A 17,960-nucleotide genomic window follows, 5' to 3' on the forward strand; every position below is an offset into this window, starting at 1 on the left:
TATCAGCAGATGTATTATAGTATAGTCAGTGTATAAGTATAGGGACTGTATCAGCAGGTGTATTATAGTCAGTGTACAAGTATAGAGACTGTATCAGCAGGTGTATTATAGTCAGTGTACAAGTATAGAGACTGTATCAGCAGGTGTATTATAGTCAGTGTACAAGTATAGGGACTGTATCAGCAGGTGTATTATAGTATAGTCAGTGTACAAGTATAGGGACTGTATCAGCAGATGTATTATAGTCAGTGTACAAGTATAGAGACTGTATCAGCAGGTGTATTATAGTCAGTGTACAAGTATAGGGACTGTATCAGCAGGTGTATTATAGTCAGTGTACAAGTATAGGGACTGTATCAGCAGGTGTATTATAGTCAGTGTACAAGTATAGAGACTATCAGCAGGTGTATTATAGTCAGTGTACAAGTATAGGGACTGTATCAGCAGGTGTATTATAGTATAGTCAGTGTACAAGTATAGGGACTGTATCAGCAGGTGTATTATAGTCAGTGTACAAGTATAGAGACTGTATCAGCAGGTGTATTATAGTCAGTGTACAAGTATAGGGACTGTATCAGCAGGTGTATTATAGTATAGTCAGTGTACAAGTATAGGGACTGTATCAGCAGGTGTATTATAGTATAGTCAGTGTACAAGTATAGGGACTGTATCAGCAGGTGTATTATAGTCAGTGTACAAGTATAGGGACTGTATCAGCAGGTGTATTATAGTCAGTGTACAAGTATAGGGACTGTATCAGCAGGTGTATTATAGTATAGTCAGTGTACAAGTATAGAGACTGTATCAGCAGGTGTAGTATAGTATAGTCAGTGTACAAGTATAGAGACTGTATCAGCAGGTGTATTATAGTATAGTCAGTGTACAAGTATAGGGACTGTATCAGCAGGTGTATTATAGTATAGTCAGTGTACAAGTATAGGGACTGTATCAGCAGGTATATTATAGTATAGTCAGTGTACAAGTATAGGGACTGTATCAGCAGGTGTATTATAGTATAGTCAGTGTACAAGTATAGGGACTGTATCAGCAGGTGTATTATAGTATAGTCAGTGTACAAGTATAGAGACTGTATCAGCAGGTGTATTCTAGTCAGTGTACAAGTATAGAGACTGTATCAGCAGGTGTATTATAGTCAGTGTACAAGTATAGGGACTGTATCAGCGTGTGTATTCTAGTCAGTGTACAAGTATAGAGACTGTATCAGCAGGTGTTTTATAGTCAGTGTACAAGTATAGGGACTGTATCAGCAGGTGTATTATAGTATAGTCAGTGTACAAGTATAGAGACTGTATCAGCGGGTGTATTCTAGTCAGTGTACAAGTATAGAGACTGTATCAGCAGGTGTATTATAGTATAGTCAGTGTACAAGTATAGAGACTGTATCAGCAGGTGTATTATAGTATAGTCAGTGTACAAGTATAGGGACTGTATCAGCAGGTGTATTATAGTCAGTGTACAAGTATAGAGACTGTATCAGCAGGTGTATTATAGTATAGTCAGTGTACAAGTATAGGGACTGTATCAGCAGGTGTATTATAGTATAGTCAGTGTACAAGTATAGAGACTGTATCAGCAGGTGTATTATAGTATAGTCAGTGTACAAGTATAGGGACTGTATCAGCAGGTGTATTATAGTATAGTCAGTGTACAAGTATAGGGACTGTATCAGCAGGTGTATTATAGTCAGTGTACAAGTATAGGGACTGTATCAGCAGGTGTATTATAGTATAGTCAGTGTACAAGTATAGAGACTGTATCAGCAGGTGTATTATAGTCAGTGTACAAGTATAGGGACTGTATCAGCAGGTGTATTATAGTATAGTCAGTGTACAAGTATAGGGACTGTATCAGCGGGTGTATTCTAGTCAGTGTACAAGTATAGAGACTGTATCAGCAGGTGTATTATAGTATAGTCAGTGTACAAGTATAGGGACTGTATCAGCAGGTGTATTCTAGTCAGTGTACAAGTATAGAGACTGTATCAGCAGGTGTATTATAGTATAGTCAGTGTACAAGTATAGGGACTGTATCAGCAGGTGTATTCTAGTCAGTGTACAAGTATAGAGACTGTATCAGCAGGTGTATTATAGTCAGTGTACAAGTATAGAGACTGTATCAGCAGGTGTATTATAGTCAGTGTACAAGTATAGGGACTGTATCAGCAGGTGTATTATAGTCAGTGTACAAGTATAGGGACTGTATCAGCAGGTGTATTATAGTATAGTCAGTGTACAAGTATAGGGACTGTATCAGCGGGTGTATTCTAGTCAGTGTACAAGTATAGAGACTGTATCAGCAGGTGTATTATAGTATAGTCAGTGTACAAGTATAGGGACTGTATCAGCAGGTGTATTCTAGTCAGTGTACAAGTATAGAGACTGTATCAGCAGGTGTATTATAGTATAGTCAGTGTACAAGTATAGGGACTGTATCAGCAGGTGTATTCTAGTCAGTGTACAAGTATAGAGACTGTATCAGCAGGTGTATTATAGTCAGTGTACAAGTATAGAGACTGTATCAGCAGGTGTATTATAGTCAGTGTACAAGTATAGGGACTGTATCAGCAGGTGTATTATAGTCAGTGTACAAGTATAGGGACTGTATCAGCAGGTGTATTATAGTATAGTCAGTGTACAAGTATAGGGACTGTATCAGCAGGTGTATTATAGTCAGTGTACAAGTATAGAGACTGTATCAGCGGGTGTATTATAGTCAGTGTACAAGTATAGAGACTGTATCAGCAGGTGTATTATAGTATAGTCAGTGTACAAGTATAGGGACTGTATCAGCAGGTGTATTATAGTATAGTCAGTGTACAAGTATAGGGACTGTATCAGCAGGTGTATTATAGTCAGTGTACAAGTATAGAGACTGTATCACCAGGTGTATTATAGTATAGTCAGTGTACAAGTATAGAGACTGTATCAGCAGGTGTATTATAGTCAGTGTACAAGTATAGAGACTGTATCACCAGGTGTATTATAGTATAGTCAGTGTACAAGTATAGAGACTGTATCAGCGGGTGTATTCTAGTCAGTGTACAAGTATAGAGACTGTATCAGCAGGTGTATTATAGTATAGTCACTGTACAAGTATAGAGACTGTATCAGCAGGTGTATTATAGTATAGTCAGTGTACAAGTATAGAGACTGTATCAGCAGGTGTATTCTAGTCAGTGTACAAGTATAGAGACTGTATCAGCAGGTGTATTATAGTATAGTCAGTGTACAAGTATAGAGACTGTATCAGCAGGTGTATTATAGTATAGTCAGTGTACAAGAATAGAGACTGTATCAGCAGGTGTATTATAGTCAGTGTACAAGTATAGAGACTGTATCAGCAGGTGTATTATAGTATAGTCAGTGTACAAGTATAGAGACTGTATCAGCAGGTGTATTATAGTCAGTGTACAAGTATAGAGACTGTATCAGCAGGTGTATTATAGTATAGTCAGTGTACAAGTATAGAGACTGTATCAGCAGGTGTATTATAGTCAGTGTACAAGTATAGAGACTGTATCAGCAGGTGTATTATAGTATAGTCAGTGTACAAGTATAGAGACTGTATCAGCGGGTGTATTCTAGTCAGTGTACAAGTATAGAGACTGTATCAGCAGGTGTATTATAGTATAGTCAGTGTACAAGTATAGAGACTGTATCAGCAGGTGTATTATAGTCAGTGTACAAGTATAGAGACTGTATCAGCAGGTGTATTATAGTATAGTCAGTGTACAAGTATAGAGACTGTATCAGCAGGTGTATTATAGTATAGTCAGTGTAAAAGTATAGAGACTGTATCAGCAGGTGTATTATAGTATAGTCAGTGTACAAGTATAGGGACTGTATCAGCAGGTGTATTCTAGTCAGTGTACAAGTATAGAGACTGTATCAGCAGGTGTATTATAGTATAGTCAGTGTACAAGTATAGGGACTGTATCAGCAGGTGTATTATAGTATAGTCAGTGTACAAGAATAGAGACTGTATCAGCAGGTGTATTATAGTATAGTCAGTGTACAAGTATAGAGACTGTATCAGCAGGTGTATTATAGTCAGTGTACAAGTATAGAGACTGTATCAGCAGGTGTATTATAGTATAGTCAGTGTACAAGTATAGAGACTGTATCAGCAGGTGTATTATAGTCAGTGTACAAGTATAGAGACTGTATCAGCAGGTGTATTATAGTATAGTCAGTGTACAAGTATAGAGACTGTATCAGCAGGTGTATTATAGTATAGTCAGTGTATAAGTATAGGGACTGTATCAGCAGGTGTATTCTAGTCAGTGTACAAGTATAGAGACTGTATCAGCGGGTGTATTCTAGTCAGTGTACAAGTATAGAGACTGTATCAGCGGGTGTATTCTAGTCAGTGTACAAGTATAGAGACTGTATCAGCAGGTGTATTATAGTATAGTCAGTGTACAAGTATAGGGACTGTATCAGCAGGTGTATTACAGTATAGTCAGTGTACAAGTATAGGGACTGTATCAGCAGGTGTATTCTAGTCAGTGTACAAGTATAGAGACTGTATCAGCAGGTGTATTATAGTATAGTCAGTGTACAAGTATAGGGACTGTATCAGCAGGTGTATTACAGTATAGTCAGTGTACAAGTATAGGGACTGTATCAGCAGGTGTATTACAGTATAGTCAGTGTACAAGTATAGAGACTGTATCAGCAGTTGTATTATAGTATAGTCAGTGTACAAGTATAGAGACTGTATCAGCAGGTGTATTATAGTCAGTGTACAAGTATAGAGACTGTATCAGCAGGTGTATTATAGTATAGTCAGTGTACAAGTATAGAGACTGTATCACCAGGTGTATTATAGTATAGTCAGTGTACAAGTATAGAGACTGTATCAGCAGGTGTATTATAGTATAGTCAGTGTACAAGTATAGGGACTGTATCAGCAGGTGTATTATAGTCAGTGTACAAGTATAGAGACTGTATCACCAGGTGTATTATAGTATAGTCAGTGTACAAGTATAGAGACTGTATCAGCAGGTGTATTATATTATAGTCAGTGTACAAGTATAGAGACTGTATCAGCAGGTGTATTATAGTATAGTCAGTGTACAAGTATAGGGACTGTATCAGCAGGTGTATTATAGTCAGTGTACAAGTATAGAGACTGTATCAGCAGGTGTATTATAGTATAGTCAGTGTACAAGTATAGGGACTGTATCAGCAGGTGTATTATAGTCAGTGTACAAGTATAGAGACTGTATCAGCAGGTGTATTATAGTATAGTCAGTGTACAAGTATAGAGACTGTATCAGCAGGTGTATTATAGTATAGTCAGTGTACAAGTATAGAGACTGTATCAGCAGGTATATTATAGTATAGTCAGTGTACAAGTATAGGGACTGTATCAGCAGGTGTATTATAGTCAGTGTACAAGTATAGGGACTGTATCAGCAGGTGTATTATAGTCAGTGTACAAGTATAGAGACTGTATCAGCAGGTGTATTATAGTCAGTGTACAAGTATAGGGACTGCATCAGCAGGTGTATTATAGTCAGTGTACAAGTTTAGAGACTGTATCAGCAGGTGTATTATAGTCAGTGTACAAGTATAGGGACTGTATCAGCAGGTGTATTATAGTCAGTGTACAAGTATAGAGACTGTATCAGCAGGTGTATTATAGTATAGTCAGTGTACAAGTATAGGGACTGTATCAGCAGGTGTATTATAGTCAGTGTACAAGTATAGAGACTGTATCAGCAGGTGTATTATAGTATAGTCAGTGTACAAGTATAGGGACTGTATCAGCAGGTATATTATAGTATAGTCAGTGTACAAGTATAGGGACTGTATCAGCAGGTGTATTATAGTCAGTGTACAAGTATAGAGACTATCAGCAGGTGTATTATAGTATAGTCAGTGTACAAGTATAGAGACTGTATCAGCAGGTGTATTATAGTATAGTCAGTGTACAAGTATAGGGACTGTATCAGCAGGTGTATTATAGTATAGTCAGTGTACAAGTATAGAGACTGTTTCAGCAGGTGTATTATAGTATAGTCAGTGTACAAGTATAGGGACTGTATCAGCAGGTGTATTATAGTATAGTCAGTGTACAAGTATAGAGACTGTATCAGCAGGTGTATTATAGTCAGTGTACAAGTATAGGGACTGTATCAGCAGGTGTATTATAGTATAGTCAGTGTACAAGTATAGGGACTGTATCAGCAGGTGTATTATAGTATAGTCAGTGTACAAGTATAGGGACTGTATCAGCAGGTGTATTATAGTATAGTCAGTGTACAAGTATAGAGACTGTATCAGCAGGTGTATTATAGTATAGTCAGTGTATAAGTATAGGGACTGTATCAGCAGGTGTATTATAGTCAGTGTACAAGTATAGAGACTGTATCAGCAGGTGTATTATAGTCAGTGTACAAGTATAGAGACTGTATCAGCAGGTGTATTATAGTCAGTGTACAAGTATAGAGACTGTATCAGCAGGTGTATTATAGTCAGTGTAGAAGTATAGGGACTGTATCAGCAGGTGTATTATAGTATAGTCAGTGTACAAGTATAGGGACTGTATCAGCAGGTGTATTATAGTATAGTCAGTGTACAAGTATAGAGACTGTATCAGCAGGTGTATTATAGTCAGTGTACAAGTATAGGGACTGTATCAGCAGGTGTATTATAGTATAGTCAGTGTACAAGTATAGGGACTGTATCAGCAGGTGTATTATAGTATAGTCAGTGTAGAAGTATAGGGACTGTATCAGCAGGTGTATTATAGTATAGTCAGTGTACAAGTATAGGGACTGTATCAGCAGGTGTATTATAGTATAGTCAGTGTACAAGTATAGAGACTGTATCAGCAGGTGTATTATAGTCAGTGTACAAGTATAGGGACTGTATCAGCAGGTGTATTATAGTCAGTGTACAAGTATAGGGACTGTATCAGCAGGTGTATTATAGTCAGTGTACAAGTATAGAGACTATCAGCAGGTGTATTATAGTCAGTGTACAAGTATAGGGACTGTATCAGCAGGTGTATTATAGTATAGTCAGTGTACAAGTATAGGGACTGTATCAGCAGGTGTATTATAGTATAGTCAGTGTACAAGTATAGAGACTGTATCAGCAGGTGTATTATAGTATAGTCAGTGTACAAGTATAGGGACTGTATCAGCAGGTGTATTATAGTATAGTCAGTGTACAAGTATAGAGACTGTATCAGCAGGTGTATTATAGTCAGTGTACAAGTATAGGGACTGTATCAGCAGGTGTATTATAGTCAGTGTACAAGTATAGGGACTGTATCAGCAGGTGTATTATAGTCAGTGTACAAGTATAGGGACTGTATCAGCAGGTGTATTATAGTCAGTGTACAAGTATAGAGACTATCAGCAGGTGTATTATAGTCAGTGTACAAGTATAGGGACTGTATCAGCAGGTGTATTATAGTATAGTCAGTGTACAAGTATAGGGACTGTATCAGCAGGTGTATTATAGTATAGTCAGTGTACAAGTATAGAGACTGTATCAGCAGGTGTATTATAGTCAGTGTACAAGTATAGGGACTGTATCAGCAGGTGTATTATAGTCAGTGTACAAGTATAGAGACTGTATCAGTAGGTGTATTATAGTATAGTCAGTGTACAAGTATAGGGACTGTATCAGCAGGTGTATTATAGTCAGTGTACAAGTATAGAGACTGTATCAGCAGGTGTATTATAGTATAGTCAGTGTATAAGTATAGGGACTGTATCAGCAGGTGTATTATAGTCAGTGTACAAGTATAGAGACTGTATCAGCAGGTGTATTATAGTATAGTCAGTGTACAAGTATAGAGACTGTATCAGCAGGTGTATTATAGTCAGTGTACAAGTATAGGGACTGTATCAGCAGGTGTATTATAGTCAGTGTACAAGTATAGGGACTGTATCAGCAGGTGTATTATAGTCAGTGTACAAGTATAGGGACTGTATCAGCAGGTGTATTATTGTCAGTGTACAAGTATAGGGACTGTATCAGCAGGTGTATTATAGTATAGTCAGTGTACAAGTATAGGGACTGTATCAGCAGGTGTATTATAGTATAGTCAGTGTACAAGTATAGAGACTGTATCAGCAGGTGTATTATAGTCAGTGTACAAGTATAGAGACTGCATCAGCAGGTGTATTATAGTCAGTGTACAAGTATAGGGACTGTATCAGCAGGTGTATTATAGTCAGTGTACAAGTATAGGGACTGTATCAGCAGGTGTATTATAGTCAGTGTACAAGTATAGAGACTGTATCAGCAGGTGTATTATAGTATAGTCAGTGTACAAGTATAGAGACTATCAGCAGGTGTATTATAGTCAGTGCACAAGTATAGGGACTGTATCAGCAGGTGTATTATAGTATAGTCAGTGTACAAGTATAGAGACTGTATCAGCAGGTGTATTATAGTATAGTCAGTGTACAAGTATAGAGACTGTATCAGCAGGTGTATTATAGTATAGTCAGTGTACAAGTATAGGGAATGTATCAGCAGGTGTATTATAGTCAGTGTACAAGTATAGAGACTGTATCAGCAGGTGTATTATAGTCAGTGTACAAGTATAGAGACTGTATCAGCAGGTGTATTATAGTCAGTGTACAAGTATAGAGACTGTATCAGCAGGTGTATTATAATCAGTGTACAAGTATAGGGACTGTATCAGCAGGTGTATTATAGTCAGTGTACAAGTATAGGGACTGTATCAGCAGGTGTATTATAGTCAGTGTACAAGTATAGGGACTGTATCAGCGGGTGTATTACAGTCAGTGTACAAGTATAGAGACTGTATCAGCGGGTGTATTATAGTCAGTGTACAAGTATAGGGACTGTATCAGTAGGTGTATTATAGTCAGTGTACAAGTATAGAGACTGTATCAGTAGGTGTATTATAGTATAGTCAGTGTACAAGTATAGGGACTGTATCAGCAGGTGTATTATAGTCAGTGTACAAGTATAGAGACTGTATCAGTAGGTGTATTATAGTATAGTCAGTGTACAAGTATAGGGACTGTATCAGTAGGTGTATTATAGTCAGTGTACAAGTATAGAGACTGTATCAGCAGGTGTATTATAGTATAGTCAGTGTATAAGTATAGGGACTGTATCAGCAGGTGTATTATAGTCAGTGTACAAGTATAGAGACTGTATCAGCAGGTGTATTATAGTCAGTGTACAAGTATAGAGACTGTATCAGTAGGTGTATTATAGTATAGTCAGTGTACAAGTATAGGGACTGTATCAGCAGGTGTATTATAGTCAGTGTACAAGTATAGAGACTGTATCAGCAGGTGTATTATAGTCAGTGTACAAGTATAGAGACTGTATCAGCAGGTGTATTATAGTCAGTGTACAAGTATAGAGACTGTATCAGCAGGTGTATTATAGTATAGTCAGTGTACAAGTATAGAGACTGTATCAGCAGGTGTATTATAGTATAGTCAGTGTACAAGTATAGAGACTGTATCAGCAGGTGTATTATAGTATAGTCAGTGTACAAGTATAGAGACTGTATCAGCAGGTGTATTATAGTCAGTGTACAAGTATAGAGACTGTATCAGCAGGTGTATTATAGTCAGTGTACAAGTATAGAGACTGTATCAGCAGGTGTATTATAGTCAGTGTACAAGTATAGAGACTGTATCAGCAGGTGTATTATAGTATAGTCAGTGTACAAGTATAGAGACTGTATCAGCAGGTGTATTATAGTATAGTCAGTGTACAAGTATAGGGAATGTATCAGCAGGTGTATTATAGTCAGTGTACAAGTATAGAGACTGTATCAGCAGGTGTATTATAGTCAGTGTACAAGTATAGAGACTGTATCAGCAGGTGTATTATAGTATAGTCAGTGTATAAGTATAGGGACTGTATCAGCAGGTGTATTATAGTATAGTCAGTGTACAAGTATAGAGACTGTATCAGCAGGTGTATTATAGTCAGTGTACAAGTATAGAGACTATCAGCAGGTGTATTATAGTATAGTCAGTGTACAAGTATAGAGACTGTATCAGCAGGTGTATTATAGTCAGTGTACAAGTATAGGGACTGTATCAGCAGGTGTATTATAGTCAGTGTACAAGTATAGGGACTGTATCAGCAGGTGTATTATAGTATAGTCAGTGTACAAGTATAGAGACTGTATCAGCAGGTGTATTATAGTATAGTCAGTGTACAAGTATAGGGACTGTATCAGCAGGTGTATTATAGTCAGTGTACAAGTATAGGGACTGTATCAGCAGGTGTATTATAGTATAGTCAGTGTACAAGTATAGAGACTGTATCAGCAGGTGTATTATAGTATAGTCAGTGTACAAGTATAGGGACTGTATCAGCGGGTGTATTATAGTCAGTGTACAAGTATAGAGACTGTATCAGCGGGTGTATTATAGTATAGTCAGTGTACAAGTATAGGGACTGTATCAGCGGGTGTATTATAGTCAGTGTACAAGTATAGAGACTGTATCAGCGGGTGTATTATAGTCAGTGTACAAGTATAGGGACTGTATCAGTAGGTGTATTATAGTATAGTCAGTGTACAAGTATAGGGACTGTATCAGCAGGTGTATTATAGTATAGTCAGTGTACAAGTATAGGGACTGTATCAGCAGGTGTATTATAGTATAGTCAGTGTACAAGTATAGGGACTGTATCAGCGGGTGTATTATAGTCAGTGTACAAGTATAGAGACTGTATCAGCAGGTGTATTATAGTCAGTGTACAAGTATAGAGACTGTATCAGCAGGTGTATTATATTATAGTCAGTGTACAAGTATAGGGACTGTATCAGCAGGTGTATTATAGTCAGTGTACAAGTATAGAGACTGTATCAGCAGGTGTATTAAAGTATAGGGACTGTATCAGCAGGTGTATTATAGTCAGTGTACAAGTATAGAGACTGTATCAGCAGGTGTATTATAGTATAGTCAGTGTACAAGTATAGGGACTGTATCAGCAGGTGTATTATAGTATAGTCAGTGTATAAGTATAGGGACTGTATCAGCAGGTGTATTATAGTCAGTGTACAAGTATAGAGACTGTATCAGCAGGTGTATTATAGTATAGTCAGTGTACAAGTATAGAGACTGTATCAGCAGGTGTATTATAGTATAGTCAGTGTACAAGTATAGAGACTGTATCAGCAGGTGTATTATAGTCAGTGTACAAGTATAGGGACTGTATCAGCAGGTGTATTATAGTCAGTGTACAAGTATAGGGACTGTATCAGCAGGTGTATTATAGTCAGTGTACAAGTATAGGGACTGTATCAGCAGGTGTAGTATAGTATAGTCAGTGTACAAGTATAGAGACTGTATCAGCAGGTGTATTATAGTCAGTGTACAAGTATAGAGACTGTATCAGCAGGTGTATTATAGTATAGTCAGTGTACAAGTATAGGGACTGTATCAGCAGGTGTATTATAGTCAGTGTACAAGTATAGGGACTGTATCAGCAGGTGTATTATAGTATAGTCAGTGTACAAGTATAGGGACTGTATCAGCAGGTGTATTATAGTATAGTCAGTGTACAAGTATAGAGACTGTATCAGCAGGTGTATTATAGTCAGTGTACAAGTATAGAGACTGCATCAGCAGGTGTATTATAGTATAGTCAGTGTACAAGTATAGAGACTGTATCAGCAGGTGTATTATAGTCAGTGTACAAGTATAGAGACTGTATCAGCAGGTGTATTATAGTATAGTCAGTGTACAAGTATAGAGACTGTATCAGCAGGTGTATTATAGTCAGTGTACAAGTATAGGGACTGTATCAGCAGGTGTATTATAGTCAGTGTACAAGTATAGAGACTGTATCAGCAGGTGTATTATAGTCAGTGTACAAGTATAGAGACTGTATCAGCAGGTGTATTATAGTATAGTCAGTGTACAAGTATAGAGACTGTATCAGCAGGTGTATTATAGTCAGTGCACAAGTATAGGGACTGTATCAGCAGGTGTATTATAGTATAGTCAGTGTACAAGTATAGAGACTATCAGCAGGTGTATTATAGTCAGTGCACAAGTATAGGGACTGTATCAGCAGGTGTATTATAGTATAGTCAGTGTACAAGTATAGAGACTGTATCAGCAGGTGTATTATAGTATAGTCAGTGTACAAGTATAGAGACTGTATCAGCAGGTGTATTATAGTATAGTCAGTGTACAAGTATAGGGAATGTATCAGCAGGTGTATTATAGTCAGTGTACAAGTATAGAGACTGTATCAGCAGGTGTATTATAGTCAGTGTACAAGTATAGAGACTGTATCAGCAGGTGTATTATAGTCAGTGTACAAGTATAGAGACTGTATCAGCAGGTGTATTATAGTCAGTGTACAAGTATAGGGACTGTATCAGCAGGTGTATTATAGTCAGTGTACAAGTATAGGGACTGTATCAGCAGGTGTATTATAGTCAGTGTACAAGTATAGGGACTGTATCAGCAGGTGTATTATAGTCAGTGTACAAGTATAGGGACTGTATCAGCGGGTGTATTACAGTCAGTGTACAAGTATAGAGACTGTATCAGCAGGTGTATTATAGTCAGTGTACAAGTATAGGGACTGTATCAGCAGGTGTATTATAGTATAGTCAGTGTACAAGTATAGAGACTATATCAGCAGGTGTATTATAGTATAGTCAGTGTACAAGTATAGAGACTGTATCAGCAGGTGTATTATAGTATAGTCAGTGTACAAGTATAGGGACTGTATCAGCAGGTGTATTATAGTCAGTGTACAAGTATAGAGACTGTATCAGCAGGTGTATTATAGTCAGTGTACAAGTATAGAGACTGTATCAGCAGGTGTATTATAGTATAGTCAGTGTACAAGTATAGAGACTGTATCAGCAGGTGTATTATAGTATAGTCAGTGTACAAGTATAGGGACTGTATCAGCAGGTGTATTATAGTCAGTGTACAAGTATAGAGACTGTATCAGCAGGTGTATTATAGTCAGTGTACAAGTATAGGGACTGTATCAGCAGGTGTATTATAGTCAGTGTACAAGTATAGGGACTGTATCAGCAGGTGTATTATAGTATAGTCAGTGTACAAGTATAGAGACTGTATCAGCAGGTGTATTACAGTCAGTGTACAAGTATAGAGACTGTATCAGCGGGTGTATTACAGTATAGTCAGTGTACAAGTATAGGGACTGTATCAGCAGGTGTATTATAGTATAGTCAGTGTACAAGTATAGAGACTATATCAGCAGGTGTATTATAGTATAGTCAGTGTACAAGTATAGAGACTGTATCAGCAGGTGTATTATAGTATAGTCAGTGTACAAGTATAGGGACTGTATCAGCAGGTGTATTATAGTCAGTGTACAAGTATAGAGACTGTATCAGCAGGTGTATTATAGTATAGTCAGTGTACAAGTATAGAGACTGTATCAGCAGGTGTATTATAGTATAGTCAGTGTACAAGTATAGGGACTGTATCAGCAGGTGTATTATAGTCAGTGTACAAGTATAGGGACTGTATCAGCAGGTGTATTATAGTCAGTGTACAAGTATAGAGACTGTATCAGCAGGTGTATTATAGTCAGTGTACAAGTATAGAGACTGTATCAGCAGGTGTATTATAGTATAGTCAGTGTACAAGTATAGGGACTGTATCAGCAGGTGTATTATAGTCAGTGTACAAGTATAGAGACTGTATCAGCAGGTGTGTTTTAGTCAGTGTACAAGTATAGAGACTGTATCAGCAGGTGTATTATAGTATAGTCAGTGTACAAGTATAGGGACTGTATCAGCAGGTGTATTATAGTCAGTGTACAAGTATAGGGACTGTATCAGCAGGTGTATTATAGTCAGTGTACAAGTATAGAGACTGTATCAGCGGGTGTATTATAGTCAGTGTACAAGTATAGGGACTGCATCAGCAGGTGTATTATAGTCAGTGTACAAGTATAGGGACTGTATCAGCAGGTGTATTATAGTCAGTGTACAAGTATAGAGACTGTATCAGCGGGTGTATTATAGTCAGTGTACAAGTATAGAGACTGTATCATCAGGTGTATTATAGTATAGTCAGTGTACAAGTATAGGGACTGTATCAGCAGGTGTATTATAGTCAGTGTACAAGTATAGGGACTGTATCAGCAGGTGTATTATAGTATAGTCAGTGTACACGTATAGAGACTGTATCAGCAGGTGTATTATAGTCAGTGTACAAGTATAGAGACTGTATCAGCAGGTGTATTATAGTCAGTGTACAAGTATAGGGACTGTATCAGCAGGTGTATTATAGTCAGTGTACAAGTATAGGGAATGTATCAGCAGGTGTATTATAGTATAGTCAGTGTACAAGTATAGAGACTGTATCAGCAGGTGTATTATAGTCAGTGTACAAGTATAGGGACTGTATCAGCAGGTGTATTATAGTATAGTCAGTGTACACGTATAGAGACTGTATCAGCAGGTGTATTATAGTCAGTGTACAAGTATAGAGACTGTATCAGCAGGTGTATTATAGTCAGTGTACAAGTATAGAGACTGTATCAGCAGGTGTATTATAGTATAGTCAGTGTATAAGTATAGGGACTGTATCAGCAGGTGTATTATAGTATAGTCAGTGTACAAGTATAGAGACTGTATCAGCAGGTGTATTATAGTATAGTCAGTGTACAAGTATAGAGACTGTATCAGCAGGTGTATTATAGTCAGTGTAGAAGTAGAGAGACTGTATCAGCAGGTGTATTATAGTATAGTCAGTGTACAAGTATAGGGACTGTATCAGCGGGTGTATTATAGTCAGTGTACAAGTATAGGGACTGTATCAGTAGGTGTATTATAGTATAGTCAGTGTACAAGTATAGGGACTGTATCAGCAGGTGTATTATAGTATAGTCAGTGTACAAGTATAGGGACTGTATCAGCAGGTGTATTATAGTATAGTCAGTGTACAAGTATAGAGACTGTATTAGCAGGTGTATTATAGTATAGTCAGTGTACAAGTATAGAGACTGTATCAGCAGGTGTATTATAGTATAGTCAGTGTACAAGTATAGGGACTGTATCAGCGGGTGTATTATAGTCAGTGTACAAGTATAGGGACTGTATCAGCAGGTGTATTATAGTATAGTCAGTGTACAAGTATAGAGACTGTATCAGCAGGTGTATTATAGTCAGTGTACAAGTAGAGAGACTGTATCAGTAGGTGTATTATAGTCAGTGTACAAGTATAGGGACTGTATCAGCAGGTGTATTATAGTCAGTGTACAAGTATAGGGACTGTATCAGCAGGTGTATTATAGTCAGTGTACAAGTATAGGGACTGTATCAGCAGGTGTATTATAGTCAGTGTACAAGTATAGAGACTGTATCAGCAGGTGTATTATAGTCAGTGTACAAGTATAGGGACTGTATCAGCGGGTGTATTATAGTCAGTGTACAAGTATAGGGACTGTATCAGTAGGTGTATTATAGTATAGTCAGTGTACAAGTATAGGGACTGTATCAGCAGGTGTATTATAGTCAGTGTACAAGTATAGAGACTATCAGCAGGTGTATTATAGTATAGTCAGTGTACAAGTATAGAGACTGTATCAGCAGGTGTATTATAGTCAGTGTACAAGTATAGGGACTGTATCAGCAGGTGTATTATAGTATAGTCAGTGTACAAGTATAGAGACTGTATCAGCAGGTGTATTATAGTATAGTCAGTGTACAAGTATAGAGACTGTATCAGCAGGTGTATTATAGTATAGTCAGTGTACAAGTATAGGGACTGTATCAGCGGGTGTATTATAGTCAGTGTACAAGTATAGAGACTGTATCAGCGGGTGTATTATAGTATAGTCAGTGTAAAGTATAGGGACTGTATCAGCGGGTGTATTATAGTCAGTGTACAAGTATAGAGACTGTATCAGCAGGTGTATTATAGTATAGTCAGTGTACAAGTATAGGGACTGTATCAGCAGGTGTATTATAGTATAGTCAGTGTACAAGTATAGGGACTGTATCAGCAGGTGTATTATAGTATAGTCAGTGTACAAGTATAGGGACTGTATCAGCAGGTGTATTATAGTATAGTCAGTGTACAAGTATAGAGACTGTATTAGCAGGTGTATTATAGTATAGTCAGTGTACAAGTATAGAGACTGTATCAGCAGGTGTATTATAGTATAGTCAGTGTACAAGTATAGGGACTGTATCAGCGGGTGTATTATAGTCAGTGTACAAGTATAGGGACTGTATCAGCAGGTGTATTATAGTATAGTCAGTGTACAAGTATAGAGACTGTATCAGCAGGTGTATTATAGTCAGTGTACAAGTAGAGAGACTGTATCAGCAGGTGTATTATAGTCAGTGTACAAGTATAGGGACTGTATCAGCAGGTGTATTATAGTCAGTGTACAAGTATAGGGACTGTATCAGAAGGTGTATTATAGTATAGTCAGTGTACAAGTATAGAGACTGTATCAGCAGGTGTATTATAGTATAGTCAGTGTACAAGTATAGGGACTGTATCAGCAGGTGTATTATAGTCAGTGTACAAGTATAGAGACTGTATCAGCAGGTGTATTATAGTCAGTGTACAAGTAGAGAGACTGTATCAGCAGGTGTATTATAGTTAGTGTACAAGTATAGGGACTGTATCAGCAGGTGTATTATAGTCAGTGTACAAGTATAGGGACTGTATCAGCTTGTGTATTATAGTCAGTGTACAAGTATAGGGACTGTATCAGCAGGTGTATTATAGTATAGTCAGTGTACAAGTATAGGGACTGTATCAGCAGGTGTATTATAGTATAGTCAGTGTACAAGTATAGAGACTGTATTAGCAGGTGTATTATAGTATAGTCAGTGTACAAGTATAGAGACTGTATCAGCAGGTGTATTATAGTCAGTGTACAAGTATAGGGACTGGATCAGCAGGTGTATTATAGTATAGTCAGTGTACAAGTATAGGGACTGTATCAGCAGGTGTATTATAGTCAGTGTACAAGTATAGGGACTGTATCAGCAGGTGTATTATAGTCAGTGTACAAGTATAGGGACTGTATCAGCAGGTGTATTATAGTATAGTCAGTGTACAAGTATAGAGACTGTATCAGCAGGTGTATTATAGTCAGTGTACAAGTATAGGGACTGGATCAGCAGGTGTATTATAGTATAGTCAGTGTACAAGTATAGGGACTGTATCAGCAGGTGTATTATAGTCAGTGTACAAGTATAGGGACTGTATCAGCAGGTGTATTATAGTCAGTGTACAAGTATAGGGACTGTATCAGCAGGTGTATTATAGTATAGTCAGTGTACAAGTATAGGGACTGGATCAGCAGGTGTATTATAGTATAGTCAGTGTACAAGTATAGGGACTGTATCAGCAGGTGTATTATAGTCAGTGTACAAGTATAGGGACTGTATCAGCAGGTGTATTATAGTCAGTGTACAAGTATAGGGACTGTATCAGCAGGTGTATTATAATCAGCAATATATTATACAAAACCTATAATTACCTGCGCACCCGTTCCACGTCCTGGTCGATCCTGATGTACTTTTTTGTATCGCCACCTTTAACATGGGCTGCAGCGTCCTCAGGATTGGCAAACACCTGCACACAGGGTATAAGAGGGTAACATACCGCCTCATTCATGATATAACTGTATTCCTGTATGTACCTATTTTTCACTGGGTTACCCCGTCTCACCCCTGGTCACAGGACTGCACAACCGCAGAGGGCATCATTTTCTGTATGCTGACCGGCTCCATCTGTGAGCGCAGTGGGAGCCATTAGCGGGATGTGTGGGGGGGCATATCTCAGATCCCACTACCTTTAATGGAGACCTTTTCTGATTACATACTTGGCAGCCAGGTCGCCCTAGAGGAAGTGTGGCAGCCGCCTAGGTGGGCTGTACAGGGGTATGCGATCGCGTCAGCCAGGCCCCACCCCTTATACAGTGTCATGGTCACAGGCATTC

The 17,960-nt window shown here is 37.9% G+C and overlaps 1 protein-coding gene across 1 annotated transcript in view; it reads right to left on the minus strand.

The window, feature by feature from the left end:
* MGST1 (microsomal glutathione S-transferase 1) overlaps positions 1–17,960 on the minus strand; it is a 53,407-nt gene that overhangs the window by 17,500 nt on the left and 17,947 nt on the right. Inside the window, exon 3 of the mRNA XM_088447260.1 lies at positions 17,499–17,593. Coding sequence (XP_088303386.1) covers positions 17,499–17,593 — 95 coding nt within the window. The remainder of the gene's footprint in view (positions 1–17,498; positions 17,594–17,960) is intronic.

Source organism: Taudactylus pleione, unplaced genomic scaffold (genome assembly GCF_031769625.1).
Source record: "Taudactylus pleione unplaced genomic scaffold, aTauple2 ptg000426l, whole genome shotgun sequence".
Lineage (NCBI taxonomy): Eukaryota > Metazoa > Chordata > Amphibia > Anura > Myobatrachidae > Taudactylus > Taudactylus pleione.